Source organism: Protomyctophum bolini (genome assembly GCF_963924005.1).
Source record: "Protomyctophum bolini genome assembly, chromosome: 20".
Lineage (NCBI taxonomy): Eukaryota > Metazoa > Chordata > Actinopteri > Myctophiformes > Myctophidae > Protomyctophum > Protomyctophum bolini.
Window position 1 is genome coordinate 14425467 of NC_137881.1, and position 24960 is coordinate 14450426.

Below are 24960 nucleotides of genomic sequence, written 5' to 3' on the forward strand. Positions count from 1 at the left end.
CAATTTGAATGAGGTGTGTAAACACTTATTTCACGCAGTGATATTAGTATAGCTATAGAGTGTTTGTGCAGTAACAGTGTTAAATAGCTCTATATTGGGGCAGTAATCATTGCTATAGTGTTTGTTCAGTAACAGAGGTCTCCCTGTCTCTCCAGCTTTTTATATTAACAGAAAAAGCATTTTCAGAAACTGAAACTGGGAAGCCTGACTGCTTGCAAAGTGGGGTTCAGGGACCCAGCTAAATGATAGTTTGTAATTCCCTTATGGGTCTGTAACTCAGAGTGTACAAATGGAACCATTCGTGCAAATGGAACCAAATGTAACAGGTCCATTTGGTTCCATTTGTACACTCTCAGAGTTAAATGAAGTTAGATTTTATACTATGTATTGGGGTCCCAGAGATAGAAATGCCATTAAATAGGGGGCCGTAGCCTAATTCAGGTCAAACCGGGGGCCCTAGCGCCGTAAAAATCTTCTCTTATGGGGGTCCTTGGCATGTATTTTCAACTGGGGGGTCCGCAGGCTAATGAGTATCGTTTTGGGGGTCCTTGACATGAAAAAGTTTGGGAACCACTGATCTATAGGGCCAACCACCACACTTCCACTCAACTACATTATTTCATTAGACATTGAGGGAAATTAAGATTCTCCGATTTCTTTTTACAAAAACGCAGATTATCAACTAACCGGTTAATCGATCGCTAAGGTTATCAAAACGTATCAATTCTCAATTAATTACTTAATTGAGAATTCCAATCCCTACATGTAGTTCAAAAGCCTATATTGTGGAGATGATTGGTGGTCTTGCAGCAATAGAGGGTATGAGCTATGCGTGTGACATCATCATCATACCCGGAAGTTATGTGGGAACGCCCACTGACACTGAGTGTCAAAAAACTACTTTCTGGCCCTGACAGCCGATACATCCAAACAGAAAAGTTCTGTCTGATTGCATTAAACAATGTTAAATAACGTTAAACCCACTTTCTCACTTTATGTATGCGCCTGCCCAAGATGAAAAACAATATGGTTATGTTTTAGAGTGTTCTGAAATTGCAGGGCAATACTTGACCTAATTACAATGATTGTTGAACATAAAGTATTATGAGTATAGCCTATCATCTCTCTGAGCCACCTTACTGTTCATGAACCCTAGTATACAGCATCCATAGCAAACTAGACTAGCAAACTAGAATAGCAAACTAGACTATAGCAAACTAGACTAGAAAACTAGAAGAACGGAGGAAATGAACAAATCCAACTCTCAGATTCCACAGCAACCAGAAGTACTGATGGTGATTTGTCCAAACAGCTTTGTGGGAATACAAAATGCAGAATGCATTTCCCCAGCAGTGTCCACAGACACCAGTGATAATTAATGGTCAGTTGTTGTTTGTGAGGTATTATGATGATACCAGTGATAATGGTCAGTTGGTGGTGTTTGTGAGGTATTTATTATGATGATAGCTAGTGATAATGGTCAGTTGGTGGTGTTTGTGAGGTATTATATGATGAGGGTATGAGGCAAGGTTTATTGAGTATTAATTTAGTGTTTGAGTGGTGCAACCACTATAGACAGCTATGTGTGTGTCCCTCCCTGTGTCCGAGCACGAAAATAGCGTTTTTTCAGTTCCAAGTGTTTTGTAGTTCCAGATATCGTCATATATTGTTGATGAAATTTCATACAATATCTTTCAAATATCGCAATATATCGAATATCGTGATATTATCGTTATTGAGGGCCTAATATTGTGATAGGCTATATATCGTATCGTGAGGTACCCATATCGTCCCACCCCTAGAAAATATGTCTAGATCCACAAATGGTGACATATTTTGATACCCCCTATATTATTTTATGAAATTACATCTTTGAATTGGATGTATATTGTATTCATCACACACCCTATAGCTAGCTTCTTCTTTTTTCTTTTTTTTTGGGGGGATATTTCATATTTGTCATGAAAAACAAGGCTTGTTTTCCTTTCCATGCAAAATAAGAAACAACAATCCAAGCCAAGAATGCTTTGGATATGGATGCAGAATTGCAGACCTAAATAAGCTGTGTGAGAATCTGCACTGCAGATTAAAGTCATGGGCACTGTGCACATGCATGTCATTCTGCCTGGTTGCTCCTGTTCCCTACATATGAAGACTTGTGTGTTGTTTACTGTGAGCAAACCACTCCGCACGCCACGTGCAGAAAGATCATTTTGCCGGCGTTAACGTGTTCTAGCCATGGCTCATAGCTGCAGAGTGCAGACCGCTACACGCCGCCGTAAATATGGGGATTTACACGCAGCATGATTTCCTGATTTATTTTATAAGTGTATATTTGTAGCCCAGGTCTCTAAATGTTCTGATCAATTGAACATGGTGGATCCTGTAAATAAGTGTAATGCTTAATGGATCGTCCACAGTCACACAAAGTAACAGTTTTTGTATTGACTTGTGCTTTCGTTTGAAATGTACCCACTACCCAGGCACGTCTGCAACTCTGCATACTGTGAAATAAAATGACCAATCAATTAATACTACGATTTAAACGAGCCGCCGACGACAACACTACAATATTATTACATTTTTAGACAATTAACCTAACGGGTCCGTTTCGTTGATTATTAGGTTCTATTTCTAACAGCGACTCTGCCTCTGGGAGTTTGTTTTTGTTTCGTTGTTGTACGAGTATTACGGGACTCTCTCTCGCAACGCACACCACACCCACTGTGCTGAGTGTGCTCTAGTAGTGTGTGTTGGTTCAGGAACAGCCACTAAACAACGTGATCTCTGAAGCCGCGTGCTGTTTTAATACCAACCAATCAAAACGCCGTGGGCGCGGCACAGGCAAAGCAAGTCTCCCACCGCTGTCCAATCGGGTCCCTTGCTACGCTCTGTCCTGGTTCGTACACATGCACACACGTGTATGCCTGCGTGTGTACACCGGGTACTAGTTGTAGCCTATATGTTCTTTTGAACACAAATGTCTCCCCTGAACTAAAGTAGAACACATACTGAACACAGACACAGAGACCGACCGGCACGACACGACACCACAGTACTACGGACTCAAGTGGAGCTTTATTGAAGTCTATGCTGTTTTACCCCACCCAATTATTCCTGGATATTGCATTCCTTTAACTTGAATTATATTTCGTGGGACATCAACAAAGTGCTTGATCGTTCACATTTCCGAAACATAACGGTAAGGAACAATGGCTGGGCGGATGGATGTGTGATTGCTGACTGTTCGCTTTCAGATATAAAGACTAAATGATACATAGAAATGTAATACATCCGATGATCCGTTCCGGTCCGTATTACGGTTGTCTGTCTAATCTAATGTAGGCGGCAAGGCCTAGGCTACATTTATTTTGTATCTCACAATTCGATATTACCAGTCCATGCATGCACTGACTGAACGCCCCCAACCCAACCGCAAATACTGTAGCAACATGTATGTTCATTTTCCATAGTCAAACGATGATAATCGTAGCATGCTGTGTGTATGATTGTGTCTATGTCCTCGACATGGTTCGTCGTGCTAGCCAGCCTAACCTTGGAGATTCAAGACAGATCATAGATGCATTTTATCGAGTCTATTTATAGATATGCAAATGTCAGAATCGATTATGATTAAAAGGTATATAGCCTGATCCAAGGCTATAGGACCATGTGGTGGTGACCGCATGCATGGTGTTGTTAGGGTAGGGCCGGTAGGTCTATTTGTCATCGAACATTTGCAAACATATGAGATTTGCCTTCTGCATTTTAGTGGTTTATGGTTGGCATTGGCAATATTCCTATGATGAGCAACACATTAAAGAGCGTCTAACAGTTTTAAGTACCGGCATCGATAGTCTGACTTATATTTCTATCCACTAGGGGCTGCACTTGTACTTGTGTGTCAGCTTGTTTAGTTTACCTCTAGTTCATTACTTGTTAGTATCTATTTCCATGAAGACAGGATTTGTGCTCCCCATGTTATATGGTGATGCATCATTAAACCCTCTATAGGCCTTTGAACTTTGCTTGCAAGAATGCTCATTGTATTCTGTCTTTGGTGAATGACCCACATTGTTATTGTTCTCGGGTATGTATTACACTCTCACTTGTGTGCTGAATTGGGCATTTCATCAGATATCATCCTTTGAAATGTTATGGAAAACCAGTCACTGCACCTGAGAGGCTGGTACACTTTTTTTGTATTTGCTATAGTCACATAAATAGGTTTTCAATGTAATGAGTCCTGCGATGCAGGGATGGTCTTTTAGATGAGTCCCAGGGACATTTTATGAGTCCCACTTATTTTGCCATTTTTACAAAGTGCAGCATTTAACTCCCATTTTATTTTATATGGCTATAATGTGGTTATATTCATGTAGAAAACAGAAGAAGAAATTATTATTATAACTAAAGCTAGCAAAATAAACTAGAATAAAAAACAGTACAGTCAAAAGTTGAGTTTTGAACTTTTGGTCCCAGAATCTACCGGGAGTTGGAACCCCAAGAACTAAAGCACCTATAAACTAAAAAACCTGCACCAAGGAATTGAGTTCCTAATGCTCCCCCCCAAAAGTTGAGTTTTGGGATGCACCCTAATTTAATCTCTGCACCTGTATACAGGGTTACAGGCTGTCCGTGGCCTATACATGCAGCATCACACACTGTCCTTACTTCTGGAGGATATCAATAATCTGAATACATAGTACCACAGTGGTAACAAGCCCTCATGGCTTTTTGTGTAATTTTCCATATGACTCATTCAATGAGTCGCTTAGAGGAGAGTGCCTTTTGGGCATGATTTCAGAAGCATTTATTGTACACTTCCTGGATCAAGGTCACACCAGGCCACAGCAGCAGAGTACCACAATACAAGAAATTAGTCAGAGGAAAGGCAATGGTGCCACTGGGGTGAGCTGCATGCACAGTTGCACACTACAGGTTCACATGTCTGGGACTGACTCAGCTTGTCTCATTAAAGAGATGTGGCAGTAGGCCTACATTAAAATACATTATAGACAGAGGAAACACTCATTCCCAGTGGTATGTTGAAATGTGAGCATTGTGTCTGTTTGTGCATTGATACTGACAAAACGATGCCTATCCTTTGTTCGTTTTACAGCCATGACTCTTTACAATACGCCTGGGTTATGTGCTTGTTTTACAGTAGCTACAAGAATACTACTTGCATTTTTACTTGCTGCATAGAGGTTGTACAAATGTACACACACTTAATTGCCAGCCAAAATTCAAGTTGACCTCATTTTCCCCAAGAGAAAATACTGGAAAGAAAACAAGGTTAGCTAGGGATAAAAGAGGAGCCAGAGAGTTCAGTAGAGGACATCTTGTGTGACCCAGCCCTATGATGCTACTGTATACTGTTACACTATAATGTAAGGGTTTTTGGCTTGCAGTCTATTATTTATCGTACAATAGATTAGGCTATATATTGGCACTTTGTTTTAACATTGTAAGAAAGGTGATGTGTGTCACACTGATGAAGGCTGGATATAGCCAGTCAGCATATAAAAATCTCTTTGATGAACTTGGAACTTGGTATTTCTTTCTATAGGCTAATCATGAGGGCGCCATTTCCATCTCATTGACACCAGAGCAAAATGTAGGTGTCATCGTACTTTCACACAGATCTACATGCTCATGACTGAGCTTAGTGAGCTAAATTGTGTAGATTGGCCATTTTTGCTAATCATTGTACAATTAAGAAAACTAGAGCGGTGCCCATTGGGCACTGGCCTACTTGGAATGATGCAAGTTGGAAATGAATGCCCCACCCAGTTATTATGTGTCCCTTTTATGCCCATATGGAGTTCTTTTACAGGCATGCCCAAATATGGAGTCTATGCAGATGTCAGAACATTTTTGTGATGTCAGAAAATGTCAGCTCCATATATGGAGATCTATAGGTGTGATCAGGTGTGATCAATTGGCTAATTTGGGCCCTGTACAGAACCTGGGCAGGGCCCCTGTCCAGAGCCTGGCTTTTTACCTGCTGTTGCATCCTACTATCGATCACCTGCCAGTGAGGAGCCCACACCGGGAGGACGTAGAGCCTTTGTTCTGCTCCTCCCGCCCAAGAGAGCCCAGAAAAGCAGAAAATCCCCAAAAATATAAACAAAAAATCCTCCATCACTCCCCACAATCCAATTAAATAACCTGCCTTTAAAAGGGATATTTCACTTTCAAACTGTTTTTAAGTTGCTTGATTCCGTAATTTAGATATTTGATATTCATTTTATAAGACATTATCATTTCTTTCATTAATTATCGGCCAACTAATCAACCAACATACATTAGTTACCTCCTCAGGGTGAAAGAGGAAAGGAAGTAGAGATAAGAGGAACATAGGTAGAACACACGCACACACACACACACACACACACACACACACACACACACACACACACCCAGCCAATCGCAGTACTTGCGCGCTCTGCTTTCGCAAGTAATAATGAAAAAATGAAATAGGCCTAAATGAAAAAATAAGTTCTTCTCACGCATTAGAAGGACAATATCAGCCACAAGAACCAAGGACGAGTGTTTTCGATGAATCTATATCATGGTTAATTGGAGTTTGAAGTTCTAAATAGCCTACTGAATCAAGCAACTTAAAAACTGTCTGCCCGCGCTAGACCTCTGTGTTTAACTTAACAACTTGCTAATCCAGTCGGGCCATTCACCAAAAATGTACTGGCATTACTCTGTGCCAACATCCCAAATTCAACTTCACGTGTTACGTTTGTCACTAGGTTTACACTAGAACACGTGTAAGAGTTGGTGAAATTATTTCTACCTATTTTATTAGACTACTAAAGAAAGAAAATAGGAAATAGTCACATACAGCACAACAATATAAAATTGGTGCGTGCCAAAATTGAGGGGGGGCAGGCATACTATCACAGTCTTGTGCAAGTGAGGCAGCACTTGTCAGCAGATATCAGACATGCAATAGTATTCATGTATACATTGTGTCATCTCCTTTAAAAAGCCCCTGGGAATCATCCATGCATTGTAAACTAGATACTAGTTGCAAACTGTTGATAAAGGATTAAATCAATCAATCGATGAAATGCATCCATTCATGGAGTGCTATGCATTTTATTTTAATTTCCTTGTTTATAGGATATGCAAACAAAAAAGTTTGAACTAAACTCTAATTGAGTATTGAATGTTGACCGTAGCGAAGTAGAGCTAATAGCCTACTTACTCATCCCACGGTAATTGCGTGGGACCTTTTGTCTTCATGACATGTTGAGTGCCGGTAAGTACAGTACAGTACAGTACATCATGTACAGTTCTATACGTAGGCACGCCGCACATACACACAACACACACTACTACAGCTAGGATCAGCCCCCTATATACAGTACAGTCTACACACCCACTATCTCAGTAAACTTAACTTGGCCGGGGGCGTGGTTATAAGCACAGCCCGTGTTGCATTTGAGTATGTCGCACCACTGACACAAGACACAATGCAAAGCACAAGCATGCAGTCTCCTGCACTGCCTTGCGTTCCAGTGTTCCACTTCGCGGTCCAATGGGAGCAGAGGACGACTTACGTGCCTGTCATTGGCCCGGCACGTCGGCCAATGGGCGGCGGGCGAGGCTTGCGGAAAGCACAGCCGCGTACACGTGCCTGATGCTTTCTGTACGTACATAGTACATACAGTACCGTGTGTCAGTGTTGCCATGTCAGCTTATTATAAGCGCATTTGGGCTTGTTTTTCCTGTGAAGTTGCTTGTAAATATTTGTAGTTGCGGTTTTTTGGGGGGGCTTCTTCCCTAATGTTGTTTAAACCAAGGTTACATTTTCAAGTCAAGGACCGCCCAAATTAATATATATTTGTCTGCGGACCTCCCCCAGGCCATCTGAAAAAAATGGTGTTGTTAGAATATTCTTAAAAAAAATCCTTCAAGATGTTTTTAATAGCAGATCTAAAAGCGACGCGTTGTGAGCGTGTAGATCTACTATTTTAACTACTATTTTACAGCACATTTTATATGTACGGTATTTTACATATACTTGCACACTGTATAGAAAAGAAGCGATCACTATTCACTTCACTGTGCCCTTCTTTTGGGCTTGTTTTCATAGACCTGGTCGCTTGTTTCTCTCTCACACTCTCACACAATCTGGCAACACTGCCAATGTGTGTCTGCCGCACACAATGACATGTTCAAAGCAGTTGTGCTATCTCGCGCCGCAGCATTGGCAGCAACAGTGAAACGGACTTTCTTTTCATTATCGAGATTCGAAGGTATCATTTAAAATCACGTACGTAGAGGAACAACGTTGTTGCTGGAAAGGATTGTGTTTTAATACGGAACGGAAGGAATAATGACGAGACAAAGCGGAGTGCTACTAGTCTGTCTGTGTTTATGATGAAGCCCGGGCCACGACACAACTTCTTCTGCACACAAGTGACATTGGTAGGGAATTATGATGCAGTTAAACAACACAAATATGTGTTTTTTTTAAATGGCATTATTCGATTTGTATGAGAATACAATGTGTGGTTGTGTAAATGAATGGCCAGTGGCGTTAGAGAAGAGATGTCAGGAAAGGAGCGATCCACGGTGAAATGCGATTCTCTCTGTGTCCGTGACTCGAGTCAAGTCATGATCACAATTATTATTATTAATTGACTGCTTTAATAGTTTGTGAGTCGATTTGTCTTAATGTTTCTTAACATTAATATAAATTGGGATGTTCATTAGTCATAGATTAGTAATACTACTAGTTTAGGGTATAGTGGACATTCCCTTCTGAAGTAACACTGCCTGCCACCATGCAGGTTAACCCGGCCTCATTGCTGCAGTACGTGCTTTCAAAAAGACGGTCTTGTGTTGAAGTCGTAACATTGTAATTGCAAGTCATATGACAACAGATGGGGGGGACCCCAGTCCCAGATGATAGATGACACTTAAGTGACAAATACTTACATCATCATAATGTTGTGAATGTGATATATATTGTTATCTTGACTACAAGCCCACAATGCCTTGTGTTGGCGTTACAGATTGTGAGCTTAGAGTGGCTATTTTCACATCTGTGGAACAGAGCCAAACTAAATGTAAAGCCTCAACTCCTACAATTGAAAGTGCTTGTCTCACTGCTCTAATGGCCACTAGACTAGACTGTGGCCTCACCAGCATTGGGGCCAGAGCCTAGAGATGTATATGCAGTGGATGAAAAAACATCTGTGTTTAAATTTAAATACGATAAGATAAACCTTTAATGATCCTCCCTGTGTGGAAATGCATGTGTCGTAAGCGGCAACGACAGTCGACAGTAGGCGTGAAAAGCTTGATAGGTAGGTAGGTATAGATGAGGTCAAATAAAATAAACAGACAGACGCTAGACATTACACAGTGACGTATGTAACGTGGGTATATTGTGTGTATATTATAAATTGACTGTGGGTTTTTTTCCTGCAACACAATGGCCCTTGTGTTAGTTCTTGATTAGAAGGTGACAGTGTTTTGTTTGTATAGACAGAGTGCATGGATTGGTTTTTAGTTTCCTGTGAATGTGGGAGAGGACAGAGGAGCCATTGCTGTTTGTTCCATGTATGGGTGGACCAGATTAGGCCATATAGATAGATGACTGTGTGGATTGTTAGCTAGCTGGATAGCATATCACACGTATTCTATTTGCATGAGCAGGCCTGCCTCAGTGCCTTCCAGCCCATTGGCCCTATCAGTCTCTGGCGGCCCATCATGGAAGTATGCATGGATGGCAGTCTGTCGTGATGCCTACTCACAGCTTGCCTGCTGTAGCCATACTTGGCAATCTCTTTCTCCCAGCTCCACCTCACACACAGGGCAAGATATGTGCTAAGTGTGCATTGTCTTCATTAAAGATCCAAAAATGTATGGTCCCTCCCCTTCCCCCTGTAGGCTCGTAATACAAGGGGACTTACCTATGATGACTAAGTTAACAGATATACAAATTCAGATTTATACATATGCACTTGCTGCATCATGCAAGTGACGACTGAGGGATCGGATTGTCATTTTGTCTGTCCTCGTGAGGACTGTTTCTTTTTACTAGACATGTGAATAAAGGTCTAACAGTTGGGCGGCAAGCGTGCATGTGTTAGCACAGACTCCCATCCATTAGGTGCCAAATTAAGACTGTTGCCAAGTATCAAGGCAGAGGCTCTGAGTGTGTACTTGCAGCTATTGCTATGTTTTGCTAGTATGCTAGATGTTTACTCAATTTAAGAGGAACTATCTGTTTTTATTGCAATGAAAATAAATATATCAAGACAAAGATGGATATAGCTTGTTAAACATGCAGAAAACAGCTAGGGGGAGGGGCTGCCTGGACATTCTACTGTGATAAAAAACTTGGGCTATTTTTATTAATAATTATCTTTGATCCACAGGAAGCATTGAATGTAATCATGTCAACAACCACTCTTAGAACTGTGTGCAGAAGCATGATTTGCTCTTCTCTTTTTCTCTCTCACCAGGTGACTGTTTCATCTGCAGAAAATCACCTCCTTTCAGCACATCACTTTGGAAGCCACCAGTGATACTTTTACATAGAAACATTAATATTTGGAGGATTTGTTCTTGAAAGACAGCACCGTCCGAGAACCTTCAACGGAGGGTTGTTGTGATTTTAGCAATTATGACAGGCCTGTGTAGACATAGCATTCCCACCTAAAAAGTGAAAGTAGATCTGATATTGATGATGTTGGCGTCCTCCTTGTCTAAAAGTATGAGTTATGAGAACTCAAAATCGGCCCCTAGCAGCAACACGCGGGGCCGAGTGACGAGGGCAGATGAGAAAGAGAATGACAAAGAAGCCAGCTCGGGAGGATCCGACTCGCAGAACATCGGCGGCCAGCCAGGCTCCATCGTTGCCAAACTGGAACATGGTGGAGGAGCGGGAGCAAGAAGTTCATCTCCCAGCGGAGCATCTGGTTCCCGAGGCTCGTCCGGGGACCAGAGGGGGCCTACCTCAGATGATACGGACGGCCTCTCCAGCGGGAACGACTCTGGGGAGAACAGGTCCCACGGGCACCAGTCCACACACAGCTCCTCAAGGAGCAAGGACTCTGCCATGATGCTGAGCAACAAGAGGTAAGAAAGAATGCATGGCAGATTCGGTTGAAGGAAAATGCAGTGCACATACAAGGAAGAATCTCTCTCACTCCCTTTCTTTCCCTTTCACTCTGTCTCTCTTGCTCATAACAGAATAGGGACACTTGGGTTCATTTGGTTAAGCCAGGAGTCTCAAAAATGGCAGTTTTGGTGTTATAATCCTCTTATGTAACGTCACCTGGAGAACGTTAATGGCACCTCACTTCACCTCCCAGTGACTTCATGCGCCTGCTGAGAAAATATGCCCTCTCCCTCAGACCACTCACATGGCAAAACACGCATCACGATGGCTTACGAACTTCACCTCAGTTACTAAGCAACCATCGACAGACACGGACAAATCCATGCCATGTCCATTTACAGAAATCTAACCAGCGTTTTATAAGATCACCCAATTTATAAAATCTCTCATAATAATGTGGAATTGAAATTAGTTGGTTTAGATTGGATGTTGATTTAAAAAAAAGAAAGAAAAAACATCACGAGCCTGCCTAATTGATAACATATTATAAATAGTATGTTAATGTCATGAATTCATTTAGGTGATTATGGATATTACTGGCCTCTCATTAATCACAAGTACCCAGTACATTTCCACAGGAAAGGGAATTACTTTAGCTTATTGTTGAAATCCTATGACTTATGAAGACTATCACGTACGGCTACCACGTAGGAGCTGGCGATGTTGTAACCCTTTCACCCAAAATAAATTGATGTTGATACAATTATAGCTTTCAATGGATGGATTTCTATCAGCCTTACAAAAGCTTCAGTCCGACTGCTCTGACAGCTGCTCTCTGAGATATCAAGGATTACATAATGAGGAACTAGTGTTTAAATAGCGTATGCTGTAGGCATGTGGGACCCTTTTGCAGAGCTTATTCAAAGCTTCAAATACTGCAACCCCCCCTTCCTTTTTCGGGTGTTTTCTGTAATTAGTTTCTTTTTAGTTTTGGAGTTGGTTGTTTTGTGAATATGTCTTATGTTAATGTATGGAGTTGGTTGTTAATATGTTAATATCTTTGATATGTTAATTATATCAAAGATTGTTTTACAATCTATGGCTATGACTTTTCTATGATATCAACTTGCAGACTAAACCAAAGGGGTATGAAATATAACATAAAACCAGAGAGGCTTTGTATAATTGCATAATTCGGGAGGCATTAGTCAATGATTAATCCGCTGAGGCTGACACTTAAACAAAAACTTCATAATGCAATTGTCTAAATATGATTATATTCCAATACAAAGGAAAGTGTTAAAATAGGTCATTTTAGGTCAATCCCCCTAAATTCATCCTCTGGGTCAGGGGTTCTCAAAGCTCGGTCTAGAGACTCTCAGGGCTCCTTGAGGGGGCTCCGAATAGAACCTTGTAGGTCTGTAACTCTGAGGTAACACTTCTGACCTCTTGAGTCATGTTGGGCGTGTATAAAATGTAAAAGTTTGACATCCACTCCTCTGTGTAGTTGCATGTACTGTATGTTTAAAACACTGACCCTCTTCTTCCCAGCTCCAACTCCCAGAGTCTCTCGCCGCCCAGTGGCTCTCTAGCCTACAGCCTGCTGTCCACCAGCTCAGAGCGGGACCCCCCGTCCACCTCGGGCTGCAGCAGTGACCAGTCGGCCCGCGTCCGGACCCAGAAGGAGCTCATGAAGGCCCTGAAGGAGCTCAAGATCCGCCTGCCTGCCGAGCGCAGGGGCAAGAGCCACTCCAGCACCCTGGATGCCCTCAAGTATGCTCTCAACTGTGTCAAGCAAGTCCGAGGTGAGAATGCTTTGTCTAAACGGTTATTCAACAAGGCTCACCTTACTTCAACTATAGGAATCAGGGTTACTTGATGCTAATTACTGTATACTGTATAAAATAGAGCTTAAGACTGATGGTGTATACTACTTCTTCTCCAGCCAACCAGGAGTATTATCACCAATGGAGTGTGGAGGAATGTCATGGCTGCAGCTTAGACCTCTCCACCTTCACTCATGAGGAGCTGGACAACATCACCTCTGAATACACCCTCAAAAACACTGTAAGTTATCAACCCAGGGATATTTTTGAAGATTGTGTGCCCAGAATAGAGGTTGATTTGGTTAAAGCAACTCAACTCCACCACCTAGTGGCCGTGCCGTATGGGAAATATATGGAAACATATATATTAAACAAGAGTAAAGAGTAGTTATCTGAGGAAAACAGTGAGGGAACACACTGTAGCTATTTACAAAGATAAGGCAGGAACTTGCACGTGTTATGGGACTAAGCTGTACCTAAAACAATAGATACCAGGCCTGTCATGGCACAGAACAAATGATGCCAAAGGAACAACATTTTACACAATTGAATGTGTAATTCTACCATGATATACTCAACACTAAAAGCCCCCCATTTTCTAAAATCACATTGAATAGTTAGGCACTTATTTAATAAATTATTATTTGGGCTATTCGCAATCACTTTTGCATAATCATTCCATTCCAATTTCCACTTATACCTTTTCAAAAGCAGATCTCCAAGGTCACAATGCATCGTGGTATTTTTGTCTTGGCAACTAATCATCACCCCCCCCTGTCTCCTTATCCAGGACACGTTCTCCATGGCCGTGTCCTTCGTGACGGGGAAGGTGGTGTACTTATCACCCCAGGGGTCATACCTGCTGCGCTGTAAACCCGAGCGCCTCCAAGGCACCGTCTTCTCTGAGCTGCTGGCTCCCCAGGACGTGAGCACCTTCTACAGTGGCACGGCACCCTGCCGCCTCCCCGCCTGGGCCACCTGCATCGGCTCTGGTGAGAAAGCACAATGTTTGGGGGTGACTGGGAGGATCAAAGGGGGTTATGGTAAATTGAAAAGGTCCATTACGTCTGGGTTTAGTCCTTATCTGAACAAAGTGAAAATATTTACTTAGTAGATTTAACAATTTAACTCGTGTATATATATGCACATTGTTGACTGGAGTCCCAGAGTGGTCTATACTTGCCTCCGGCGTGGTGCCCGGTACAACTGGCCTCTTTTAGAAGGCGCTTTTAGAATCATCCTTAGGTTTAAATGGGCTAGGCCATGTCTTTTTTCCCTCCCGATACACAAAATCTCTTCAAGTAGATTGGCTATATTTGCGGCATGTGTTCACCCCAGGATAGGGTTCATGTGGTTAACTGAACACTGGATTTTGCTGTGTACTAATCATGTCGACGCCCTTTGCCCCCTCCGCCTCCAGTCTCCCCTCCAATGGACTGCACCCAAGAAAAGTCCATGTTCTGTCGCATCAGCGCAGACCGGGCACAAGGCAGTGACCTGCGCTACTACCCTTTTCGCCTCACGCCCTACCAGCTGACCATCAGAGAATCTGACGCGACTGAGCCGCAGCCCTGCTGCCTGCTCATCGCAGAGAAGGTCCACTCTGGATACGAAGGTAAAAACACTTCGAAAGAAGCACGATGTTGTTTGTTGTGTTGACAGCCACTCTGATAGCTCAGTAGACAATGGCCGAGCGTGTTTGTCAATGTTCACTTCAGACTAGTGTTTGTGTCTCTCTATAAGATGAGGTCATAACAGAGGCTAAGGCAGTGATTAGCGTTTCCCAGTTTCTAAATGTAATTTGTAAAGGATAGGAAAATAGGATCAGTTTAAATCAAATGAGTGAGATTGTTGGCATCCCTGTTTTAGGCATGTCATTTATGTCAGTGGGAAGAATTAACAGTTGATTGTGTCCCTGCTAGCGCCCCGTATCCCAACAGACAAGAGGATCTTCACCACCAGCCACTCGCCCAGCTGCGTCTTTCAGGAAGTTGACGAGAGGTCAGTACTCCCAATCGACCAGCCTGCTGCTTTTACACAACAACATTCCACTGTATTTGTAATAACATTGTACTTGTATGATGTGTACACAGAGCGGTGCCACTGTTGGGCTACCTACCTCAGGACCTCATAGGAACCCCCATTCTGCTCTACATCCACCCTGAGGACAGACCTGTGATGGTGGCCATTCACAAGAAGAGTAAGTCTTATTTTATCTTTTATTTTTGTCTGCTCTACTGAGAGGTGATGTGACAGGAGCCCTCCCTCCGCTGTACTGCACTGCTCTCTTACACTCAATTTAACGTTCTCTCTGTGTCGCCTCATCTTGTCACCTCAGTTCTGCAGTTTGCAGGCCAGCCGTTTGACCACTCACCTCTGAGGATGTGCGCCCGCAACGGCGAGTACCTGACCATCGACACCAGCTGGTCGTCCTTTGTCAACCCCTGGAGCCGGAAGGTGGCGTTTATCGTAGGGCGTCACAAAGTCCGGACGTAAGCTCCGCTCCCTCACTGCTGTGCTTGAAATAAAATAAACACACAACCTCTCTGAAATTGAAATTCTTTCCGTGGTGGAAATGATGTGTATGCACATATGTGCAGATGGGTCATCATACACACACACACACACACACACTGTCATTTAAACTTTCTAAAAACACATACACCATACGTTTGTGGTCAAGGATGCTTTCGCCCTTAGTAATCATCACCCACCTCTCTCCCTCCGTCTTGCCTCTCCAGGAGCCCGCTGAACGAGGACGTTTTCACCACGGGCTACGAGAGTCGAGTCACCACGCCAAAGATCGCCGAGCTGAGCGAGCGGATCCACCGCCTTCTGGTGCAGCCGGTGCACAGCAACAGCTCGCAGGGCTACAGCTCGCTGGGCTCCAACGCGTCCCGCGGCTCACGCTGCTCGCACCAACAGCACCTCAGCGCCTCGTCCAGCGACAGCAACAGCCCGACTATGGAAGACGCCATCGTCAGGGTCGCCTCACACAAACCTGTGAGTGTTAGTAGCTTCTATGCATACATCATGTCACATCTCCTTTTGCCAATGCTGCTTGTGTGACTGTTAGCCACATACCAGAAAAGATTTGTTGAATGGAAACGTGTCTTGACTCTTGAATTGTGCCGTGCTTGTTGCAGATGACGTTCCAGCAGATTTGTAAGGACGTTCACATGGTCAAGACAAACGGGCAACAGGTCTTCATTGAGTCACGCAACCGCCCACCACTCAGAAAACACGCCAACACAGGTACAGCAAATGGCCTCAGAACCATCAGGAGTGCTCCAGTCAGAGCTCAACCTGACATGCCCTGTCCGCCCAAAGACCTGATCCCTGCACTGTTCATGCCAAAGGAGACTCCTACTGGCTACTCCTACCAGCAGATCAACTGTCTGGACAGTATCATAAGGTAAGGCTGGTTGGCACACTGGTTCAGATGACAGGGTTACATGACTAAATGCACAACCTGAGATAGAATAATATAAATGTTGTAGGGAATCGATTATTTTCTTAACAGTTATTATTGTATTGATTAATCCTTACAATGGCCAAATTAAGGATAGATTATTAATCAAATATTTGTATTGAATTGAGTACAGGAACAAGCCGAAAGGCTTTTCTGGTTTCAATCTTTTAGCAGACCTTGTATTGTATTGTACTTCCCTGTTAATAAAGTATTCAACTTGGGTGTGCTTCCAGGTACTTGGAGGGCTGTAACATTCCTAACACAGTCAAGAGGAAGTGTGGCTCCTCCTCCGGCACCTCCACCTCTGACGATGACAAACCATCCAGTGGCACCAAAAAGTATCACAAAGGTACATTCTATACTTACATCTTTCAAATATGGAGGGGGAAAAACTCTAGTGTGAAATTTCACACAGATACAAGTCAGCATAGTCTATCTACGGGGACAAACATAAGAAAGAAGACAAATGGTGCGTTCAGACCAGCAGATGAAACGATCGATGCAAAAAGAACGCATCACAGCATGATTTGCGGCAGCTTCACCCGTCATAGCCACGTCTCGCTGGCTTCCATTGACAATTAATGGTAGACTGCATCATTTAATCTGCCCGTGTGAACGCAACACAGACAATGAGTTTAGTTTTTTTATTTTATTAACTTGAGCTGGCCGTATGACTTTCTGCAGGCACAGGGCGGGTGAGCCTAGTGCGGGAGCCGTCGCCGCTGCCTCCTCTCATGGCCAGCAAGGCGGAGAGCGAGGTCTCCGTGACCTCGCAGTGCAGTTTCAGCAGTACCATCGTTCATGTGGGAGACAAGAAGCCTCTGGAATCAGGTGTGCAACAACGCTCAGCACACCTCCTTCTTTCTACTCCTGTAGTGTGAAACGCCTACACCGCTAAATTTAGTCACTTGTAATTGTCAGTGGTGTGAAAGTACATTTGCTCAAGTACACTGTACAGTTTTAGGTATTTATTTGTACTTCACTTAAGTATTTCCAATTTTTCAATACTTTTACTTCTACTCCACTACATCTCAGAGGCAAACATTGTACTTTTGCTCCACTACAATTATTTGAGTTACTAGTTACTTTATAGATTTTGATTAATATTACAAAACATGCATTACCCACTTCAGCCCTATATACATATCAGCATTGTGAGCTTGTAGATCTGCTATTTTCAAAAGATTTTGATACATTTGAAAACTTGTGAAATGGGACATTCTGCACAATGAGTACTTTTGGTACTTCAAGTAAACTTTTATGCCAATACATAATGTAACCAATTACATTTTGAATTCCAGACTTTTACTTGTAACAGAGTATTTCTATATTTCAGTATCGATCATTTGGATTCCATAGAAGCCAGCGTGTCTTCTGTGAAAGCATGCTGCGCACCGAAAATAGCAGATCTACAAGCTCACAACACATCGCAGCACGACGTGTTGTGAGCTTGTAGATTGGCTATTTTCAGTCATTAGTTATTTTAAGATGAAATTAAGTATTTGAAGTGATCAAACTAGCAATAGAATACAAGTTTAGAAGCATCTTCCAGAAACATGAATGGTCTCAGAAATGTCATGATTTCTTGAGCTGGTCGGCCTTAAAACATCATCATTACATTTTCAGTCTTGACATTATATTTTCTTTATTCTTGCAGACATCATCATGGAGGAGGCCTCTCCGACGCCCACGCAGGCTCCCAGTGTGGCGGTCACCCCTGCTCCACCTGCCCCTCGCCCACCGCCCCCTCAGTCCCCCTCCTCGACTCCCAAGCCAGAGAGGGACGGGGGATGGAGGAGCGCGGCGGGCGGCGGATCGAGCCGCCTGGGCCTGACGAAGGAGGTACTGTCGGCCCACACCCAGCAGGAGGAGCAGGCCTTCCTGGACCGCTTCAAGGACCTCAGCAAGCTGCGCGTCTTCGACCCGACCGCCTCCTCCACCGTGCACTGCCAGACCACACCCTCCAACCCTCTAGCCAGAGGTAGGGACAATAAGGGGCTCTCACCACGCAACAACACCGCCACCACACACAACACACGCAAGCGGTCCGCGCATGCGGCGCTCGCCCAAACAGTTACAGAGCAGTGGGAAGCTGGCGCGTTGCATCCGTGTGACGCCCGGTCTTTCTGTGGTGTGTCTTTCCCAGGCGTGCGTTGCTCCCGCGACTACCCCGGCGCCAGGGGGGCCGGCGGCAGCACTACAGGTGGTCACAGGCGCAGCCGCGGAGGCAAGAGGCTCAAGCACCAGGAGACATCGGACCAGCACAGCTCCATGGGGCTGAGCAGCAGCCTGGCCGCCAGCGCCGTTCATTCCCAGCCTCTGCCGCTCACCGTGGGCGCGCCCACCACCTCGTCCTCGTGGCCCACCTCTGTGGGCTCCCAGGCCAGCATGCCCTCCGTTCCCATCCCCACGGGCATGCTTCCCATGTACCCCATATACCCGCCTCTATCTCAGCACATGCAATTGCCAGACCCGACGCGCTTCCCCATGATGGTGGTGCTGCCCAATTACATGTTCCCCCAGATGGGCGGGCCCATGGCCCAGCCCATGGCCCAACCCATAACCCAGCCCATGGTCCAGCCAATGGTCCAGCCAATGGTCCAGCCCGGCACTGCCCACGGACACTTCTACAACCCCAACTTTCCCTACCCCGGACACGCATTGCCCACCCTGACACCTATGCCCCCCATCGCGACCCATCCTGTGCCCATTCCCGCCACCAACGCTGCGTCCCGCTGTAGCACGCCGGGGTCCGGCTACAGGACAGCCGACGGCGCCGAGTCGCCCCTCTTCCAGTCACGCTGCTCCTCCCCGCTCAACCTGGTCCAGCTGGACGAGGCGCCGAGCACCACGGCGCTGGGCGCCGCGCAACAAGCCACCGCGCCTTCTGCCACGCAAGGGGCCAACCAGAGGAGCTCCACGGACATCTCCAAGGAGAACGAGAATGTGAGTAGAGAAATATTCTGTTTCAAAAGAGGCTGTGCCATGATTTTGGTGCTTATTCTGTTTATCACTCACTCCTGTTAAAATAATATCTAAGATCCCCCTACGGGGATTATAATACAAATAAATAAATAAATACACGAACCTGTGGACCTCTATATTGACGTCAGACTTTGGTGCTCTATATTAAGTGGTGAAAGTGACTTATTTCCTTTAGTTTTTGTTCATCTACGTTTTTTTGTTGTTAAATAGTGCAAGCTCTAGTTCTGTTACGTCTCCAATGTTGTGTTCTTCGGGGCTTCTTCTCACCTTTTCTCCTTCCTTTGTTTCCCGCCAGGGGGAGGCCAACGAGTCCAACAACGATGACATGTCCACATCCAGCGACCTGCTTGACCTGCTGCTCCAGGAGGACTCTCGCTCGGGCACCGGCTCAGCCGGGTCCAGGTCCGGCTCCTCGGGGACGGGTTCCTCGGGCTCCGGCTCCGGTTCCAACGGCTGCAGCTCCTCGGGCACCAGTGGCACCAGTACGTAGACATATAGCACTGCCGTGTTACTAACACCTTGGTTTTACCAATGGGCTCTATGCACACCGAATAACTTCCTGCTTACCCCCGGCCGCTTCCCTACTTCCTTCGTTATTATATCTTTGGTCTACGTATGATAACGTCTTCTAAATCTTCTAAAAGAAAACGTAAAATATTTATTCAAAGATTGCAAAAAATGTTATGCTGCTTAATGCTTACCTTGCCTTATATTGAGCCGGATCTAAACGTCACTGTTTGTTTCATCTCCTTCCAGGGAGCAGCCAGAGCAGCCACACCAGCAAATACTTTGGCAGCATCGACTCGTCCGAGAACTCCCGCAAGCAGACAGCAGGGGGCAGTGTCAGCGCAGGGGGCAGCGGCGGGGACTCTGGCGAGGAGCAGTTCATCAAGTGTGTCCTCCAGGATCCCATCTGGCTGCTGATGGCCAACACGGACGACAAGGTCATGATGACCTATCAGCTTCCAGTCAGGTGAGACATGCCACGCCTTTTTACTCCACTAAATTTTTGGGTTTGTTTTAGGCTTTTCTGCCTTTATTGATAGTTAAGTGAAGATGGACAGGAAAGAGGGAGGGAGAGACAGGGGGAGACACGAACACGCGACACACTTTCAGGCCAGACTATTGCTTGAGCTTGTAGATCAGCTATTCCCACTTTTTTTTGCTTGTAGATCTGCATTTTCCACATTCTTTTTTAAATATATGAATTTTTTTCTACATGGAAATGATGATGATTAGGAAAACAATTATTGGGGTTTTCCCTCAAATAATTGTGATTAGGCTATTATAATAACTGACAGACCTACATCCTACATCTGAGAGGAGTTTTCATCCCTATAGCAAGACTCCGGGTCACTATGGAAAACGTGGTTGGCATTGTGATCGACATTTCGTTTATTATATAATCAACCACTCACCCTTCTGTGTGACACAGGGATGTGGAGGCAGTGCTGCGCAAGGACCGCGAGGCCCTGAGGAGCATGCAGAAGCACCAGCCACGCTTCACAGAGGAGCAGAAGAAAGAGCTGAGCCAGGTCCACCCCTGGATCCGCACCGGACGCCTGCCCCGCACCATCAACGTCTCTGTAAGTGTGCAAGACTACTTACTGACTGGCTAGTAAAGGGATTAATTAGTTTGCCCTTGGTAGTCTGAACGGTCTCGTTCTGAGAGTACCTTTCTGGTGATCTGGCATGCGTTTAGTCCTGTGACTTCTTCTTCTTTCTGCTTTTGTATTAACGCCAGTGTGGACGTCGCAAGGCGTATTACTGCCCTCCACTGGTCTGGTGTTTTATTCACCCCGACATAGTGTTCAGTATCGTGCAGCTTTCTAAACTGTCCATAGCCCTCTTCTGAGACACAGACCGAGTAGAAATGGTGTCAGCATCTCATAATGAGTATTAGTGAGGTTAGTAGTTATTTAAAGAGAAAAGTGGGTTAAAAGTGCTCCTTTGAACTGATCAGGTACTTTCAATATCATTATTATAATAGAAATTTGAAACCAGGAACAAATCTACGAATAAGATAATGGCCTATATTTATGTCGAAGTTGTGAATAGACAATGGTGTGTATTGATGTCGATATACTTCGTTAACTGGGGTCCCCCAGGGGTCTGCACTTGGCCCAATCCTTTTTTCCCCTATACATAAAATCTCTTAAAAAAATAGCCGATCTACAACTCGCGTTGTGAGCTTGTAGATCCGCTATTTCTTTCGCTGAACGTTCACCCTTTAACATTCGTATTATAACGTGCCCAGAATAGGGACTCTAGGGTTGATGTGGTTACACACAACTAACCCGCTCACCTCTCTCCTTTCTCTGACTTCCAGGAGAATAGGGACTCTAGGGTTGATGTGGTTACACACAACTAACCCGCTCACCTCTCTCCTTTCTCTGACTTCCAGGAGAATAGGGACTCTAGGGTTGATGTGGTTACACACAACTAACCCGCTCACCTCTCTCCCCTCTCCTTTCTCTGACTTCCAGGAGAATAGGGACTCTAGGGTTGATGTGGTTACACACAACTAACCCGCTCACCTCTCTCCTTTCTCTGACTTCCAGGAGAATAGGGACTCTAGGGTTGATGTGGTTACACACAACTAACCCGCTCACCTCTCTCCTTTCTCTGACTTCCAGGAGAATAGGGACTCTAGGGTTGATGTGGTTACACACAACTAACCCGCTCACCTCTCTCCTTTCTCTGACTTCCAGGAGAATAGGGACTCTAGGGTTGATGTGGTTACACACAACTAACCCGCTCACCTCTCCTTTCTCTGACTTCCAGGAGAATAGGGACTCTAGGGTTGATGTGGTTACACACAACTAACCCGCTCACCTCTCTCCCCTCTCCTTTCTCTGACTTCCAGGTGTGTACGGGATGCAAGTCCCCCCCCGCCGTGGCTGCAGGGACCCCCTTTGACATGGAGATCCACGAGATGGAGCTGTGCAGCGTCATAGACGCCACTCTGGAGGCCAAGAAGACCGATCCGTCCTCCTCCGACGCGGCAATGCGCCAGGCCCACGGCCACGAGGAGGAAGCCCACAGTGGCCAAGGGGCCAAAAGACAAAGCGGCGACCAGGAAATGACACCCGAGGAACGGTCCTCGCCGGCTGGCGACAAGGTCAGCCGTGACCCCTGCTGAGAGGCTGGCCAAAAGATCAAAGGACATCAGTATTAGTGACCTTTCCCACGATCGCCGTGGGTTTCCACAGGCGTATTTTCATGCGCATTCTTTTGAAGATGTCGCATTCGAAAATGCCATAACTGGAAACGGCAAGATTCGGAAAGGAGTTTCTCTGTCAACACAATGAACACATATTCGGGAAGGAGTTTCTCTCCCCCGATGGCGGCCTCAAGAAGTGCACATTCCGTGTCAACACAATGAACACATACCTACAGATATGTATAGATGATGTCAGCAGCAGACTATTATTTAATTTGTACAGTTTGTTCAACAGGCTGCTATTTATTGTGTCAAGTGACCTTTATTGAAGGTGGATATGTGCTCGGGCCTGTACTGTACCTTCTAGGGGAACAATGTCATTTGTACAGTCTGTTATCCACTTTTCAGTGTGCATTGGGGGAGGTCCTCTACCTACCTCTGGTCGTTCTTCTCTTGAATGTGAGCCAGGTTATCTGGTTGTAGTGACACTCATCTGGATGCTGTCCTCTCCCCACAATGACTTTTTCCACGTTCAAGCTTGGGGAAGGAGTAGCAACGTCCGCCGTATAGATACACTGTACATTAAGAAGCAGGTCGACTTTATTTTGTAAGCATCGTGTATATTTTTCTACTCCACTGGCTGCCACTGTAAATGGCAAGAGAAGGAATGCCTGTAAAGAAAGGTATTGTATATGTAAAAAGAAGAAGAAAAACTGATCAAACAAAAGGGTGGATCTTTGACCTTGAATGACTATTTTGAAAAACAATGTGTCAAACAATCGGAAAAAGAGACTTGTGAGACTTATGTCTTGTGACATTACAATCATATTTCTATGAATGGACAAGGTGGTTGTCACTTAGAGATCAGACTGAATGCACAGTCAGCGTTTCTCTTCGGCTGGGCATTACCTCTGTATGATGCCGACTTGAGTCACGTCACCACACCTGGGAAGATTTACGACATGCCTGACAATGGATATTATCGCTTATCGCTCGCATTAGAAGTACGTGAGCACAACCGAACAGAACCTCTGCGCCGTTGAGAGGTACCAGCATCGGTGAGATGCTTGCCAGGTCGGGAAAGGAGAGACGGACGTTTGAATATCTGAGAGTATTTTCCTTTTGCCTCTCTCTTTACTCTCTGTGACACTGTTTTGGTCATGTGGTAAAATATGCTTTATGGCGTCAGTGGTGTCTGCGACACGTTTCTAAATATTTTTGTGAACTTTTGTGTACAAGAAAAAAAAAAAAAAAAAGACAATAAAATGAAATGAAATGTTTCTGGATGGTTAAAGCCTGGTGTTTCATTTCCTTTATGTTTTGTTGGACTCCATAGTGTTTTGAAATCACATCTTGGCCACTTGTTGGTTGTTGTTTTCCAACAGTATAAGCTGGCTGGGGGAAAGTGTCCATAGGGGAATGCAGGAAGAGAAATTCATACCACAGTCTTCTCTGGCTCTCATTGTGGTTTCCACCCAGAGTGGTCACCGCCACAGCTTAAAAAAGACAAAGGCATGCCCCTCATTTAGACGGAACACGCAAACCAGCAAAGTTGACTTCGCTGCACATTGTGATTATGATAATGAAGATGACCATGACCATGATTACAAAGTATTGCGAGTTGAATTCTTCCACTAGCTAATAAACAAACTCATTCTTTGTATTTTGTGTGAATCCGTACCTCCTGTATTTAAAAACAAAACAAAAAACAACTACAATCAAGATTGGATTGTGCACATAAACCTGTACATGTATTGGCATTTGGCACTAGAATCTAACAGCAGCATACTTGCTTGCTCTCAAACATAGTCTCTGTGGTTTCAATTAAGCACTGGTGTAAAGTAACTAATTACATTTACTCCAGTACTGTACTTAAGTACAATTTTGAGGTATTTGTACTATTTCCAATTTCCAATACTTTTACTACTACATCTTCATCACCCCGGCTGGGTCACCCGAGTGAGGGGTATGATGTTTGCCAGACCCGAAACCCTGATGACCTTGGGATACATCACTGAGGATACGACCCAGGTGCATCCATGCGATGTATTTTCGTTCTGAGGTATTCTATTTATAGTGACTCATAGGAATAGACTATGTGACAACCAGGTATAGTCTGGTAATCACCAGAGAGACGGGTGACAGACGGAATGTAGACGGCACCCCGGGAGCAGTATGGGTTGACGCCCCAGCCTACATCCTCCGTGAGGAGGAAGCCCAAAAAACCTTCGGTAAGGCCTTTAGGAGGGCCATTCGAGCCGCAAGCAGTACCACCGTTGCCCAGGTGGAGCCTGCAGAACCATTGCGGCTCAAGAATCCACCACTCCTGAATGAAGTGTCTGGTGCTGGGAATCTGGTGCAACACACCTGGCTGTACTCCTGGTGAGAGGAGGAGTGGACCTGGTGAGACGTAGGA

General features: G+C 44.7%; 1 protein-coding gene across 4 annotated transcripts; it reads left to right on the forward strand.

Annotated features, from left to right (window-relative positions):
• Positions 1 to 2981: 2981 nt before the first annotated feature.
• On the forward strand, positions 2982 to 23950 carry per1b (period circadian clock 1b). Of its 4 annotated transcripts, XM_080792698.1 has the most exons (19): positions 2982 to 3202; positions 10500 to 11115; positions 12650 to 12903; positions 13044 to 13165; positions 13715 to 13916; positions 14345 to 14539; positions 14847 to 14925; positions 15018 to 15124; positions 15263 to 15416; positions 15666 to 15927; positions 16071 to 16339; positions 16630 to 16745; positions 17081 to 17227; positions 18054 to 18377; positions 18543 to 19342; positions 19677 to 19863; positions 20138 to 20354; positions 20817 to 20967; positions 22248 to 23950. In XM_080792698.1, exons 2-19 carry the CDS (start codon positions 10721 to 10723, stop codon positions 22521 to 22523), a joined length of 4257 nt encoding a protein of 1418 aa, XP_080648824.1. In that variant the 5' UTR covers positions 2982 to 3202; positions 10500 to 10720; the 3' UTR covers positions 22524 to 23950. The 4 variants fall into 4 exon arrangements, with proteins under 4 accessions (XP_080648824.1, XP_080648821.1, XP_080648823.1 ...); XM_080792695.1 differs by having other exon boundaries at positions 18054 to 19342; XM_080792696.1 differs by lacking the exon at positions 2982 to 3202 and adding an exon at positions 8203 to 8451 and having other exon boundaries at positions 18054 to 19342.
• Positions 23951 to 24960: the final 1010 nt, after the last annotated feature.